The sequence below is a fragment of the Gambusia affinis genome, linkage group LG15, assembly GCF_019740435.1.
Source record: "Gambusia affinis linkage group LG15, SWU_Gaff_1.0, whole genome shotgun sequence".
Classification (NCBI taxonomy): Eukaryota; Metazoa; Chordata; class Actinopteri; order Cyprinodontiformes; family Poeciliidae; genus Gambusia; species Gambusia affinis.
In genome coordinates, this window is record NC_057882.1 from 4,277,182 (window position 1) to 4,291,251 (window position 14,070).

Here is a 14,070-nt window from a genome sequence, read left to right on the forward strand (position 1 = left end):
GACAGCGTACCACTCAACAAGGTCAAAATTGTACACCTGCCTTCACGTTTTGCGCTTCGGGAAGTGATTCTTCGGAACAAACGTTTCACTCACAGTTTCTGTTTTATAGTAGTTTTGCTAACTCTGTTGCTGATATTCTCCTAACTGACCAGCGCTTCGATCAGAAAGCACGCAAGACATCAGTAGGTTTTAAGCTATTTACAATTGGACTATAGCTTTGCATTCTGGGTGCAGAATAAATGTCACCTATAGTTTAACATGTATCCATTTTATTGGTTAAAAAAGGATCCAAAAACATACTTTTACATTTTTATTAACAAGAAGAGCACCAGGTGTGTGGCATCAACACAAACAACATGCTGTAGGAAATCTTAAGTCACAAAGTTTACAAAATAAATTACTTTTCACTCATTGATGGAATATAAACCATAGTTTTAGTGTTTACAGTCACAAAACAGAAAACCAAACAAATACAAGATTAAAGTGCAAACTACACTGAGGGTATATTGCCATTTTAGATAAACACCTTCATGTTTTGTTTTGTGTAGAAGTGTTTTCTTCATTTTTAGCTGAAAAAACAAATAACTTTTCTTCACTGAAATCAATCTCAGTACAAAGCGCCATCAGTCGGTTTTAGCTCTCAAAGGATCAACTCAGATACTTTGTTTAAGCTCTGACAATCGCTAGATGAAAATATATACCAGTCAATTATCTGTATGTCTGTATTTAAAGTAGACCCAAGATCAACTTAGATCTGCAAGAAGACTAGAACCCAGACTCAAACTTAGAGGCATTACTGGTTATATCTCTACAGGTGGCGCGTTTACATGTGCAAATCTTTTTTGTGAATCAGGCTGTAGGGAAATAAATTGCAGTAAACTTGGAATAATAGAGTCAACCATATATTTATGTTACCATTTAAATAGTTTACCACCTTTAACAATATTTACTAGAGAATCGAAGTACTTAACATTGTAAAATATAGGATCGTGAAATAAAGAAAAGTGTTGGCATTGAGAAAAATATCACCTTAAAATAAACTTCAGGAACATTGTAAAACCAGGACTATAAAACTAGAAATATTACTCAATTTTAGAACTGCATTAACTCACCAACAGTTTCAACATTATGAAAAACCAACCACATCACTGAAATTGCTTCACTTCTTCTATTAAACATCCTACAATCCTGCGCTGCATCCCTATCACCATCACATGACCAAATAAATGCCACATGGCCGACCACCTCCCCCAGCTCTAAAATCACTAACAGCAACAAACTAGAAAATCTTGGCCCAGTATACTTGAAAAATGTGTTTTATAATGACTAACATCTGTATGTTACTAACTTGTGTGTGTATCTGTAACATGTGTATGTCCGTATCATTTGTCCAATGAGGAGTTTTAAAGCATGGCTTTCTGAAATGTTCCATCCAAACAAAAGTTGTCCCCAAGTAATCCTTGGGATTGATTTTGGACAGAGTGATAATCTCAGATTTAAATAGTGTGATCTTATGACATTAACACAATAATTCAAAACAAAGATGTGCAACATTGTTCAGCTGATTTCATTTGTAACAGGTATAATAATGTTATCTATTGCTAATATTCTTTTTTTTTTTTTTTTTTTTTTACAACGTAGACTTAAGCAGAAAGTTTGAATAATATGGAAAACTTTGTTTTCAAATAAACATCCCCCTCTTTTTTTAGAAGATTATTGTCCCTTTTAGTTTTTCTACTTTTTAAAGCATAACAAAGTACAACAAGCCGATGTTACTTGGTTAATTAAACAGACTATCTGCTTGCTGACAGCATGCTAACTGTAGCTATACAGGCTAATTTATTTTATTTTACCGTTTATTTGGAACGGACCAACACAAGAAATGCAGATCAAAACGATCTGATGTCTGAATAACAGTGCTTATAGCCACGGCTAATTAGCAACACCTGTCCACTGAAGGACCTTTAACAGCTTAACTTAGCTTAAAGGGATTCTTTGACTCCCACACCATGACTCACACGGTTTTACACAACTGGAAAAATTTCAACACTACCAAATATGTAGTAGTCACCTGTTGCACAGCAACATGTGGGGGAGGGGTAACACCTCTGGTGACTTATTGAAATTACTTTAATCTACAGGATGAGCATGACTAAGAGGTTTTAAAAACTTTGATACCTTATAACCAGTCCACACTTATGAACTTGGGAATCAATGACAATGTGGTATGCCCGAAATTTGAGACCATTTCAACCTACGAAGTTCTGGAAAAGCCACTTTTACAAAAATAAGTACTACTCTAAGTCCCTTAACGTGCTGAAATTTGTATTTATGAGTTGATAATTTCAATATTGTTATCATAAGTCCAGGATACAACCTCAACAAATGTACCAACTCACACATTTAAAGGTTCATACCCCTATACTTCTTATACTTCTTTGGTTTTATAGATTATTTCCTATATTGATGCCAACCTTTTAGTGCTTGCTGAAGTTTTTAAAGCAAGTTTTAGTTTTGCAACAAATTTCACATATAGATAAGAGACTGGTATTAATATACATCCGTGATCCTCAGAGCACGTTTCTGAAAATATGACTTGCAACAGCGGAAGAGTACTTCAGTCCGGTCTCCTGATGCTACTGTCTATGCAAAGTGATTTAGTGTTGGTTCTACATTCAATAAATAGGTATCAGGAATGGTACAAAAAAACAATCATTTAACACTGCTGCTTCAGGCATAGAGATGACTTTTCTTCATTCAAGCAACATATATTGGCTTTAAAGCTCTGCACTGGTGCTGGTAACAGCTTCTGGTCTGTGGTGTAAAGTCCTGAAGAAGTGAGCACAGGAGGATTGAAACCTTGGGTTCCTTAAACAAAGCTGCATGAAACTGACATAAAACTCAGTCAAAAAGTCCAGCCTTGTGTTGTAAGAAAATATAACAATAACTAGGGCCTTCATTGGCTTGTCTTTTTGTTATCTAGGTTGTACTCCACAACCACGACTTCCTGTAGGAGATGTGCCTGATTGACAGCTGTGTTTGTCAACTCGTGATGGCTCTTTGTAGTTGTAATCCAAACCCAGAGCTTCAAATAGTCCATACAGTCTCTGAGAAGCTCCAGATTACACATTCACATTTAAAACCTTCAACAGTCTCATGAACGTTTTGACTCTGAATGTGATTGTCTTGCTATGCATGAAAGCCTCTGCTGCGCTTTCGTCTCCTTGATCGAAAACATTTAACCAGCAGCGCCAGCAGGATAATCACGACTAACAGTGTCATCACGACAACCGCCGTGTAGTTTGGGGCATCTGGTTGGTGACACATTTCTCTGGTCAACTTCTCAATGTTCACTGGCTCCGGAGACCCCTCGTGAACACAAGTCACGGTCTCAATGTCAGGAACAACGATCGTGGAGTGCTGCACCGTGTGGAGGAAGCCCAGGTTGTCGCAGCAGCTTAGAGGGTTGGAGCCCATGTATAGGGTCTTTAAGGAACGCTCCAAGGCGAGGACAGTGGATTGGTCTAGGGTGACCAGGTTGTTGTTCTGCAGGTTCAAGGACTCGATGGCGGAGTCTTTGTTCCAGGTCGGTAGGGTGTTCAATTGGTTGGTGGACAGGTCAACGTGTTTGAGGCTCTTCAGGGAGGTCAGGTCTGTGTTTAGGCTTGACATGTTGTTTTCCCTCAGCAGCAGATGGACCAGTGAATCCTCCAAGCCAAACAAGGAGTCCTGGTGCATGTCTAATCCTGGATTTAGGGACAAGTCTAGTAATTTCAAAGGGGTGTTCACAAACGCCTTTGCAGGAATGGCCCTCAGATTATTTTCAGAGAGGTACAGGAAGTGCAGGTTGTAAACAGATGAGAATGACACACAACCAATTGGATCCTGGTGGTTTTGGCCCTTCAGCCTTAAGCCATTTTGGTTTTGCTCACTGTTACAGATTTGCAGATTGTTCTGCTGGAGCTGCAGGTACTTGATGCTGGGCAGTCTTTGAAATATTTGCTGGTCTAAGACAGCAAGATCATTTCCCTGTAAAAAGAGCTTTTTCAGGGAGTGAAGGGCGTTTTCCCCAAAAGTCAAACTCTGTAGAGAATTATGGCTTAGATTGATGACCCTCACCTTGTGCAGAATGTCTTTAGATGTGACAGAAAATGAGCTGATACAGTTGTTACTCACATTGAGGACTTCAAGTGATTCCATATTGGAAAAGAAAACCTCAGATAAACTTTTGAGTTTATTGTGACTCATGTCCAGGTATTTTAAATCATCCAAATTTGTGAGGTTCAGGACACTCCCTGTGGTGTTGAGAGTCTGAATATGGTTTCGTGATACGTTCAGAAATTCAAGCACATTCTTTTCTGGGAGGAGAGGGAAGTAAAGCATTTTGTTTTCACTCAGATCCAGAGAGCGAAGCTTAAAGGAGTTTTCTGACTTCACACTCTGGAAAAACTCAATGCTATTCTTGCTGAGATTAAGGACCTCCAAGTTGTAAAGATTGAAGTCTATGATGCAGGTGATTGAATTCTTAGACAAATCAATTTCTGTCAGATGATCCAAAGAGTCGAAAGCTCCATCTTCTATCTCCAGGATGACATTGTTGTGGAGACTAATTTTCCTCAAAGATGATGATCTGCTGAAGGTGTTCTGTGCTATTTTTGTGATGCTGTTGCTGTCCAGTGAAAGGTTTGCCAGAGATGGGGATTCAGCCAGGAAGTAGTCTGACATACCTGTGTACAACCCATTGCTTGAAAGATCCAATGACTCCACAGCCACGAGAGGGCCGACGTTTATTTTGGAGAGTGCAAAAACATTCAGGTGATTCCGGGAGAGATCCAGGACTCTCAGATCCTTCATGTCTTTGAAGAGTCCTGGCTGGATGAAGTGGATCTTGTTGGAATGAAGGTTCAGTTGGTGAAGGCCGGTGTGAAAGCCTAAGGTTTCCAGCGAGAGGTTTTGAACCTGGTTTCGAGAAAGATCCAGCATTTGGACTCCCTGAGGAAGGTTGAGTGGTGCGCTCCTGAGACTTAGATCGCTGCAGAACACATCCATCTGGACCTGGAAACAAAGATAAGGACAAGGGTTTGATTAATTCATTGTAAGGCCAGACGTCTTTACCATGGCATAACTCAGACCAAGGCCTAGTCCAGCTTATCTGGGATATCTGGGAAACCATTTGGCCATTTATTCACACCTACACTCCATTTTATTTCACTAAAACACATAGCCTCTTGTGATTGGCTGACCTAGGTTTTAGCTTTGCACTATACTGCCTCCAATGGGTTTGGCATGTTTAAAGCAACACTCTGGGGTGTAATTCAGTGGGGTTTTGTGGATGAACACTTTTCTTAAACCAACCAATGTGGTGGAGATATTCACTTTGATAAAGACCTGTCTGCAAGGCCTTTAAACGTCTAAAGCAGAACGATAACTTAATAATAATCAATAATCTTCTGGCAGCTATAAAGTCCTTTGAGATACAAGCTGGTGAGTTAGTCTGAGAAAAATGACCATTGACTGTTTCTTTTAAACTCAATTAACAGAAAATGAACAAAACATTTTTTAGCAACATCAAAAACATGACACATTTTTATTACTAAGTTCTGTCATTATCCATCTATTTCCCACCCTAATAAATTCAAGCATTTAACTCATTAGGTGTAGTTTGTAACATAAACCACATGGCCCCAAACAGCCTGTCCAAAAACAGCTCATAAAGCTGTCTCCTCCCCTGTTTTCTCTTCCACTCGACTACATTTAACTTCCTGGCATATTTGCGGTGTTATGAAACGGGCATTCTTCAGGGCTCACGAGATGGGTGTAAACAAACATGCCGGTCTATTTACTCAAGGGCAAAACATCTTGTATCTGTTATCAGACATGGAGGAACAAACAGGGAGGACTGACGAGAAAACGCCACAGAAAGCTGAGTCCGTTCTCTGTGATGGTGAAATATGTATGTAATCTCAGACAAATTGTATCCACAAGCCTGTTTCTGTTACATCTGATTCTTGCCAAGACGTTATACATCAGATTTAGTCAGAGCATCTTTAGAAAACCCAAACCCTTTGTTTTCTAAAGATGTTATTATACATAGATTCTGTCCTTGTGTCTTGAATTACAGATTAATTTTAATTAATTACAGTCTTTGGAAAGCTTTAGTTTCATCAGTCACACCCAACTGACAAAATCCAGTAGGCTAAAATATCTCGAAAAGCAGCAAATTGTGCATCAACATAAAGAAATTCAAGAACAGATGCAAAATAAAGTCCAAGATTGATTGTAAACTAAACAGAAGAGTTTAGGACCGTGCCATGAGCCTGAAAATGCTGTTTATTCTTGAAAATTATCCAATCAGTTCTGGAAAGGAGAGTAAGGTAAAATTAATGCACATCAATGTACATTTCCTACTGCCAATTTTCACAAAGGCAGCGCCATTGGTCTCCAATTTAAAGAGTCTGCAGTAAATTTTCCTTTTTTTTTTTTTTTTTTGCACTATAAAGAAATTTTATACCCTATACCTTAAAAGCACCAGCTTTGAACTGTGTAAAAAGAGTTCAGGGATGGTCAACAGAGACTTGTTTTGCAGCTCTTGTTAGTTGGCAACAGAAATGACCGGACAGGAAGGAGAAAGAGACGGGAAGCATCAGGCAACACAGGACGTCAGACCAAAAAACAAACCAGGAATGTTGAAGGTCTTCCTGAACACTCGCCATGCAGCCATGGCTAGGGGCCTGAATGTCAATGTCCATATTTTTGACCTCTTTATTCCAGACATCCTCTGATTTCCAAGATCTCTAAAAAGTCATAATCTAACTAAACCTTGATGTTGCATTAATTTTACTCAGTTAAGTCAGTCCATCATTTTGGCCATTAGGCTCAAGCCTTTTCAACTGGGGATTTATTGTGACGACGAGAGCATCAAGCACCCGCTCAAACCACGATGGGAGTTATGACCATCACCTGCAATCTAATTATTATCTCCTCTGGAAAAGCTTATCCAGCTCACAAAAAGATAATTTACTCAAATTCTAAGTTTAATCTGTACACAGTACACAGCAGCTGATTAAACTTTGCAGTTTAATCAGCTGATTAAACTGTGATGATTAAGCTCCACATCACTGACGATGTACATCAGTAATCACATTTTTCCCCTTATTCTTTCCATTTTCCTTTTAAAAATGACACAGTGCCAGTCTGACAAGTGTTATCTTACCAGATCTATTTCTCTGTTTCATAGGCCTCAATTGTTGTCTGAAACCCTGGGACATCACCAGCCGACTGCACTGACACAGCCGTGACTACCTTGAACATACACACAATTGTTCATTTCAGCTCATTCTCACATAAACTGACCAGGGCAGGTTAAAAATAAATCTAAATGCATGATTTATTTCCTGATAGCTTGAATTCTATTTGCAGAGGTGTGAAGAGAGTTTGGGAAACTACCCAAAGTTTATTTTTCTTTTTGAATATTTAGAACATTAGTTTTGTGATGAATTCAAAACCAGAAGGGTAAGAACAGAAAGTCTGAAACGATGATGAAATGTTACATTCCTTTTGCGTTATTAGAGATGCAGACGGTAATGTTTGATACTGTAGCCTTGAGAAGTAGGAATTTATTATTTTAGGTGTGTAAAGGCTTATGTTCTCTTCGTATTCCAATATGAATGCAGCAAAATATGTAAAGTAAAAATGGTATGTATCTTTTATGACATATGATGAGGTAGCATCAGTGGTAAAGTAAGAGCAGTAAAACTGGAACTGAAATTTAGATATTTATAGTAACCCACACGGTTCACATAAAAGCTTTTGCCTTTCATTTACATTCACAAGTAAAAAAATTGTCTCCTAGATTTCAGTAAGAACTAAATAGCGCCTCCCGGGTGCCTGGACATTTTTTGTGTGCATTTTTGGCTATTTTTGCAGAACTCTGGATTTTTCCCAATATGCAAATGGAAAAAATGGTGGCCCTGGTTGTTAATGTTGGGGTAAATTATAATTTTCCGAATACATTTGACTTCTGTTTTTAAACTAAACAGTGGAATCTAATCCAATATAAATTATAAAGGAATATGGGAAGGAATCTTGTATTTTCTTATAAGAAATAAATATACTTTAATTGCTAAACCTGCCATTTAAAAGATAAAAAATTGAGAAAACCTATGAATACTGTTCATGTGGAGTGTGTTTCAAAAGTAATTAAAACTAGCAACAACTCTCACAGACTTAATACATAATATTTATGTCTGAAATTTTAAAAAGAGACAAGTGGAGAACAAAATGAAGGAATCCTAAGGTTTACAAGAAGTGTCCTCCTTGTCAGAAACCCAAATCTGGTCACCCTAGATTAATGTCCCTAGAAATTTCCTCCACAATCGTCTTAAGAAAGTACAATGTTTGCAAATATTGTTTGTGTTTGGGTCTTTCAGCATTTATCAAATACATAAAAGATAACACACAGAAAGAAGAAGACGGCTTGTTGAGTTGCTATTTTTATCATGTTGTCCCTGTTGTAAAAATCACAGAAGTGAAACTGGAACTGATATCTGGATAATTATAGCCACACACATGACCTCATCAAATGAAAGTGACACACATTAACTTCCATATGATTCTGACTTAATCACATATAAACCTTGCCCTTTAATATGTTACAGGTTAAATTCATCATGTGGATTTCTGCATGACACCAGTTCAACTTCTGCAATTATTTAACATCATGACAAGTCTTCATACGCATTTTTTGTTATTTCCTTGAAAATTAGTCAACCTGGTGAGTCGATGTCTGTACTAACTAAAATTGATTACACCACCATATGTAACTGTGCCATTCTAGACATGCCAGCTCCTTGCAAACCGAATCCTTTGCACAACTGTTGTATGTCTGCTTTTGCAACCTAATTAAATTCAAAAGAGACCCTTAACTGTGACATATATAGGTCCAGAAATTTAAGTGAAAACCTGAAACAAAATAACTGTTTAAGGTGATTTCCCAGTGTTGAGACAATAAAATGGCTCAACTGCAAGCGACTTTCTGATTGCTTTATCTTCTAGGTTGCAAAAACACAAAATCTTATCAAGGAATTTCAGCCTAGTTTCTAGTGCAAGTATCTTAGTTCACTTGAAATAAGACAAAACTAACTTACAAGTCATTTTTAAGCAAAATACATCAGGTTGTTTATGTCAATAATTCCTAAATATTGATTAAAAAAAAATATGCTACTTCCACTGGAAGATTAGTTCACTACAAGGGAAAAATGTCTCATTATAAGTGACATAATACGTTTTTAATGAATACGAAGGAATTGTTTACATAAAAAGATACTTGTAAGTTTTGTCTTATTTCAAGAGTACTGAGATATTTGCACTAGAAAAGACCAAAAATACTTTGTGTTTTTGCAGTGTACCTCTTAAGAAACACCTTAAATTCAATTTCTCCAAGCTTTGCTTCAGTTAAAAAAGAAAAAAGTGCAGATACTCAGACAATAACATTACATAACGCTAACTGAAAAAAGACAGCTTAGTGCTAGAAACTAGACCAAAAACACTTGGTAACATTTTGTGTTTTTGTAGTGCAGAAAAGTCTAAAATAATTTGTAAGCAAAGAAACAATCTTCTGGTAGTAAATCTCACAACAATTGTAGAGGCTTACAGATGAAATATGAGCACTAAAAGCATCCAAGTATTATATAAAGGTTGAACTTTAAATCTTTTAACAGCGATATAAACACAAGATGAATTCCTGAAATGCTTACAAGACAAGCCGTTGATAAAAAAACATGAGATATTAAGCTCAACACCGCACGTAATCAGAATGTTATGAATGGTTTGGTGGTAGAAAATGTCTCCAATCCACACAAACAAATAAAAACAACTTTTTCCAAAGTCCATTCAGCCAGTTACTTCAGGATTTGTACTTACAACTTGGCATGGAGCGATGTGTCGGGAAGGATGTGCGGCCGCGGCCACACAGCTGGCCCACAGCGGGAAGAGCAGCTGGAAGGCGGCCATGGTCCTGCAGCACAGAGAGCCCAGATCACACAAATCAGACACTCAGGAAGCATGCTGTAGGTGATACGGCTGAAAAAAAAAAGGGGAAGGAAGCGGGCCTTGCGTAGATCATGACATGCTGACCTTTGACAGTGCTATTTTTGTGCCTAAAAAACAGAAGGGGCTTTTCTCCTTTGTAGAAACACCGCGGCACTTCTCTTGCATCGCATTTCTGTGGTACTACGGAGAATGACGAAGCAGTCAACGGGTTTCCATCGGTTCTCAGCATCTAGCTGAGGCTTATTGTTTTGAAACAAGCTAAGAAGACTGTTTTGTCAGACAGACTATGATGAGTCACGATTTCTGAACAAAACAAAACAACGTGTGACAGTGCAGGCAGACAATGTGGGAGTAATTAGCACTGAAGTCATGGTAAGTACCCATGGTAACGATACGCTGATAAGCACATGGAAATGTCAGTGAAACAAACGCCTTATTGTGCTGAAAAAGAAGAATACAATTTCCCTGATTCACAGTAAGTTTAATTTATGTAAACCGGCAAGCCTGAAAGGAAAAGGAGCACAGAAACGGATTATATTTAAAATGAGAAAAAAGCCACAGAGCTTAAAGCAGAGGAGGTTCACAGTTTATGAATCTGATAAAGACCAAAGATGTCTTCATCTCAAGCTGAGATTTTTCTCAAACCTTCTCAACAAGAACAGTCAGAAGGAATAAAGCACATTTAGAGCTTAAAGTCTTTGAATGAAACAACTTTTACTGCAACTGTAAATTTATAAAGATCAACACACATCTACATGTTTTAAACTGTAAATAATGGAGAGCTGCAGAAATACACAATCTTACCAAATATTGTTGGTTTAATTTCTAGTGAAAATATTATGTACTTTTGAAGTAAGACAAAACTTATATTGATGAACAGGTACTAGTTCCACTGGCAGGTTATTTCATTTATAACATTGGACAAATATCTTGTCCTATTTCAAATGTAATAAGATAGTTGCCCTGGAAACTAAACAAAACTACTTAGTAAGATTGTGTTTTTGCAGGTTATTTTTTGAGTGCATGTTCTCTTGTCTTTACAATTTCTCAGAGAGAGAAGGAAAGATAAACAAATTTTAAAATGTTAAATATTTGTTTTGCAGCAATTATTAGGAAAATAAATAATGACCCAAAGTCTCCTTTTGATTAAAACATAATCCATGTTTTTTTTACAATGTTAAAAATATAAAAATGCAAATAAATAATAATTCTGTTATTTTTTTAAAATAAACATCTTACTGTCTAAAATGCAATAACATAGCATTCCTTTAGAAGCAAAAGACTATACTTTTAAGCTGAGGCCTTTTATTTATATATATATATATATATATATATATATATATATATATATATATATATATATATATATATATATGAATAATTCAGAAGCAAATGATGCCTAGTAGGAGAATTTCCAGAATTGGACCAGGTGAAACTAAATCGATGCCACTTGAGGAGTTCTAGGTATAAAACCTTTTCCCAAACAGATAAACTTTTGTAATCTTAAATGTAAAATGTATATATTTTTCATACAGTTTTAGCTTAATTGCTGTTGTTCTTTCACCAAATGAAGTTTTTATTTTGAGTCAGTAAACTCCAACTAACCATTAATCAATCACTAAATTAGTCTTCAGACCCATCCTGTGATGTTCAGGGTGACGTCAGAGGCCAGTCTGGAAACATTATGAAACCTCCAAATTAAGTTTTCTGATTCTCTAAACTCCAGCTAGCAATTAATCAACTGCTAAATTAGCTTACGGCTATTTCAAAAATTTATTCATCTCGATTAATCGTTTCAGCCTGAATTTTTTTTAAATTAAAAAATCAACATTTAACTGTATTTTTTATTTTCGGCGTCTGACGGAGTTTCTTGAAAAATCCAAGCGTTTCTCGTTCAAACTCTCAGTCTTGGTGCCCTGTGTGCCACTTTCTTAAAAACAAACATCCCACATTAGCAGTTTTCTCTCTCCATTTACCTCAGCGGATGACTAATCTTCTTCTTTTCAGTGGCTCCTGACCACGCTGGTTTTACATCCTTATGCACCCACTCGCAGCTCGGCGCCTGCACCGCACACCAACGGCTCTCAGCTGACTCCTGCCTCTGCATGTGGGCGACCACGTCTGCCGACCCGACCGGCCATCACGTCCCTCTGAGAGCGTGCTGCCCGGTTCCACCCTCCCGCCACCCGGGGGAGGGAAACTGCCATATAAGGGGCCGGGGAAGTCCAGGAACAATCCCCCCCAAACTCCCACTTTTCCAGTTTCCCAGTGAGAAAAAACTATTCTTGGACCTCTGCAGTTGGAATTTGGGGCATTTTAGCTGAAACTGAACCTTCTCAACTCTCCATATATTTGCATTCCTTTAAAAAAGGCGTCCTTATTTGGGGATGTTTTGGTGTCTCCACCCAGAGAGAGATCGACTCCCTTTCAGGCCTGTGGGAGTCAGGGGGAGCTGTCATGTGGCTTTTTCTCTGCCAAAACCACACTATAAACAAACTATAAATGATCACTGTAATACTAACGAGTCACAGTACATAAAGAGAGTCTCAAAGGAGTAGAGGCATGTCTCACCCTGATGGGAAAATGTGATTAAAACTCCCATCAGGAACCAGGAGAACCATTAAAATATTTCTCCTAAAGCCTGAAGCAGCAGGAAGATGTTAAAGTAAAAGTATCTTTACTTTAAAGGTCAAACCTTTTCTGAGCATGTTGAGATCTGAAACCAGACTTTAGAGAAAGGCAGGAAACCCAGAGGAGCTGCTGCTGCTGCAGCTGCTGCAGCCTGTCATGAGAGGTTTTAATTCAACATTCACTGAGAAAAAAATATCTTTGTGAGAACACTGAGGATGAATGGATGAATGGATGGATGGATGAATGGATGAATGGATGGATGGATGGATGGATGGATGGATGGATGGATGGATGGATGGATGACAGATGAATGGATGGATGGATGGATAGATGACAGACGGATGGATGTGGAGCTAAGTGGACAGACAGACATTCAGGTTCCTCCCATCCAATCACAGGTGCTCCATCATTTCTCCATCATTTGAAGAGCCGTGCTGCTGAGACGTGCTGACTGATGTCCACCATGTCTCGTCCTTCTAACGAGACATGGAGGGGCTTTTCCATCTGCTCTGGAAAAGCCCCTCTGCTTCCACCAACAGCTCTAATCCAATCTGACATTCTTTAGTTTTGGTTTTGCTTTCACAGTCTGGCCACCTGGACTTTAAGTCGTCTTTTACATTTCAGTAACAAGCTCTCATCAAGGTTATTATAGTTAAGTAAAACTAACAAAATAATCAAAACTGAAATTGAGAAAACATTTCCTTTAACTGAAATAAATAAGAACTGAAATTAATGGGGAAAGACTACAACCAACTGGAACTATAATGTGTGTTTATTGTGTGTTTGAAATTATAGAGATAATATCCTTCTTTTTTGTGTACACTAAAAACTAATGAAAACTAACTACATTAGACAAACAAAAAGTCAAAATAAAATGAAATGAACCAGTTTTATTAGGAAGTATCCCTATTCTTACTTGAGTAAAGTTTTTTTGCATACTTTGCAAAAAAAAAGTATGCAATTTGTTCTTCAATCAACTTCAGTGACTTGTTTTAACCAAGAATTCACCAGATATACAGAGAAAAAGCATCACTGTTGACAACTCTGCTTCAGTTCAACACCTCAGAATCCTGCTGCATCACTGAGTTATTAATATCGGCCAGGATTTACTGATTGAAGCGACACTTGCTAAAAAAGAAAAAAAAAAAGCCTAACATCGGCCAATACCAATGTTAATGTTCATATATCATGAGACAGTTTAAGTTATTTCATTGTGGACTGCAGCAGATGAAACATTAAATAAACAAATATTTTTTATGATTTCATATAAGATTTATTTAAACATTTAACAATTTTACTGTGTAAGTAATTATACATTTTTATTTACTGAATGTATTTATTACAGATTTATTAAAATTATCACAAATATATATTTGGGAGGTCACCTTG

General features: G+C 37.5%; 1 protein-coding gene across 1 annotated transcript; it reads right to left on the reverse strand.

Annotated features, from left to right (window-relative positions):
• Positions 1 to 249: 249 nt before the first annotated feature.
• lrrc32 (leucine rich repeat containing 32) lies at positions 250 to 12,395 on the reverse strand. Its single transcript, XM_044141007.1, has 3 exons — positions 12,027 to 12,395; positions 9,922 to 10,015; positions 250 to 5,055 (listed from the first exon to the last, which is right to left on the reverse strand). The coding sequence occupies exons 1-3, from the start codon at positions 12,155 to 12,157 to the stop codon at positions 3,190 to 3,192; spliced, it is 2,091 nt and encodes a 696-aa protein (XP_043996942.1). The 5' UTR covers positions 12,158 to 12,395; the 3' UTR covers positions 250 to 3,189.
• Positions 12,396 to 14,070: the final 1,675 nt, after the last annotated feature.

What these genes read in the sequence shown, in the direction of transcription:
- lrrc32 (XM_044141007.1), bottom strand. Translation starts at nt 12,157, where the DNA reads ATGCAGAGGCAGGAGTCAGCTGAGAGCCGTTGGTGTGCGGTGCAGGCG. An exon ending in AAGATTAGTCATCCGCTGAG is followed by an intron (nt 10,016 to 12,026) that starts GTAAATGGAGAG and finishes TCTGTGCTGCAG; the next exon opens with GACCATGGCCGCCTTCCAGC. An exon ending in ACATCGCTCCATGCCAAGTT is followed by an intron (nt 5,056 to 9,921) that starts GTAAGTACAAAT and finishes CTTTGTTTCCAG; the next exon opens with GTCCAGATGGATGTGTTCTG.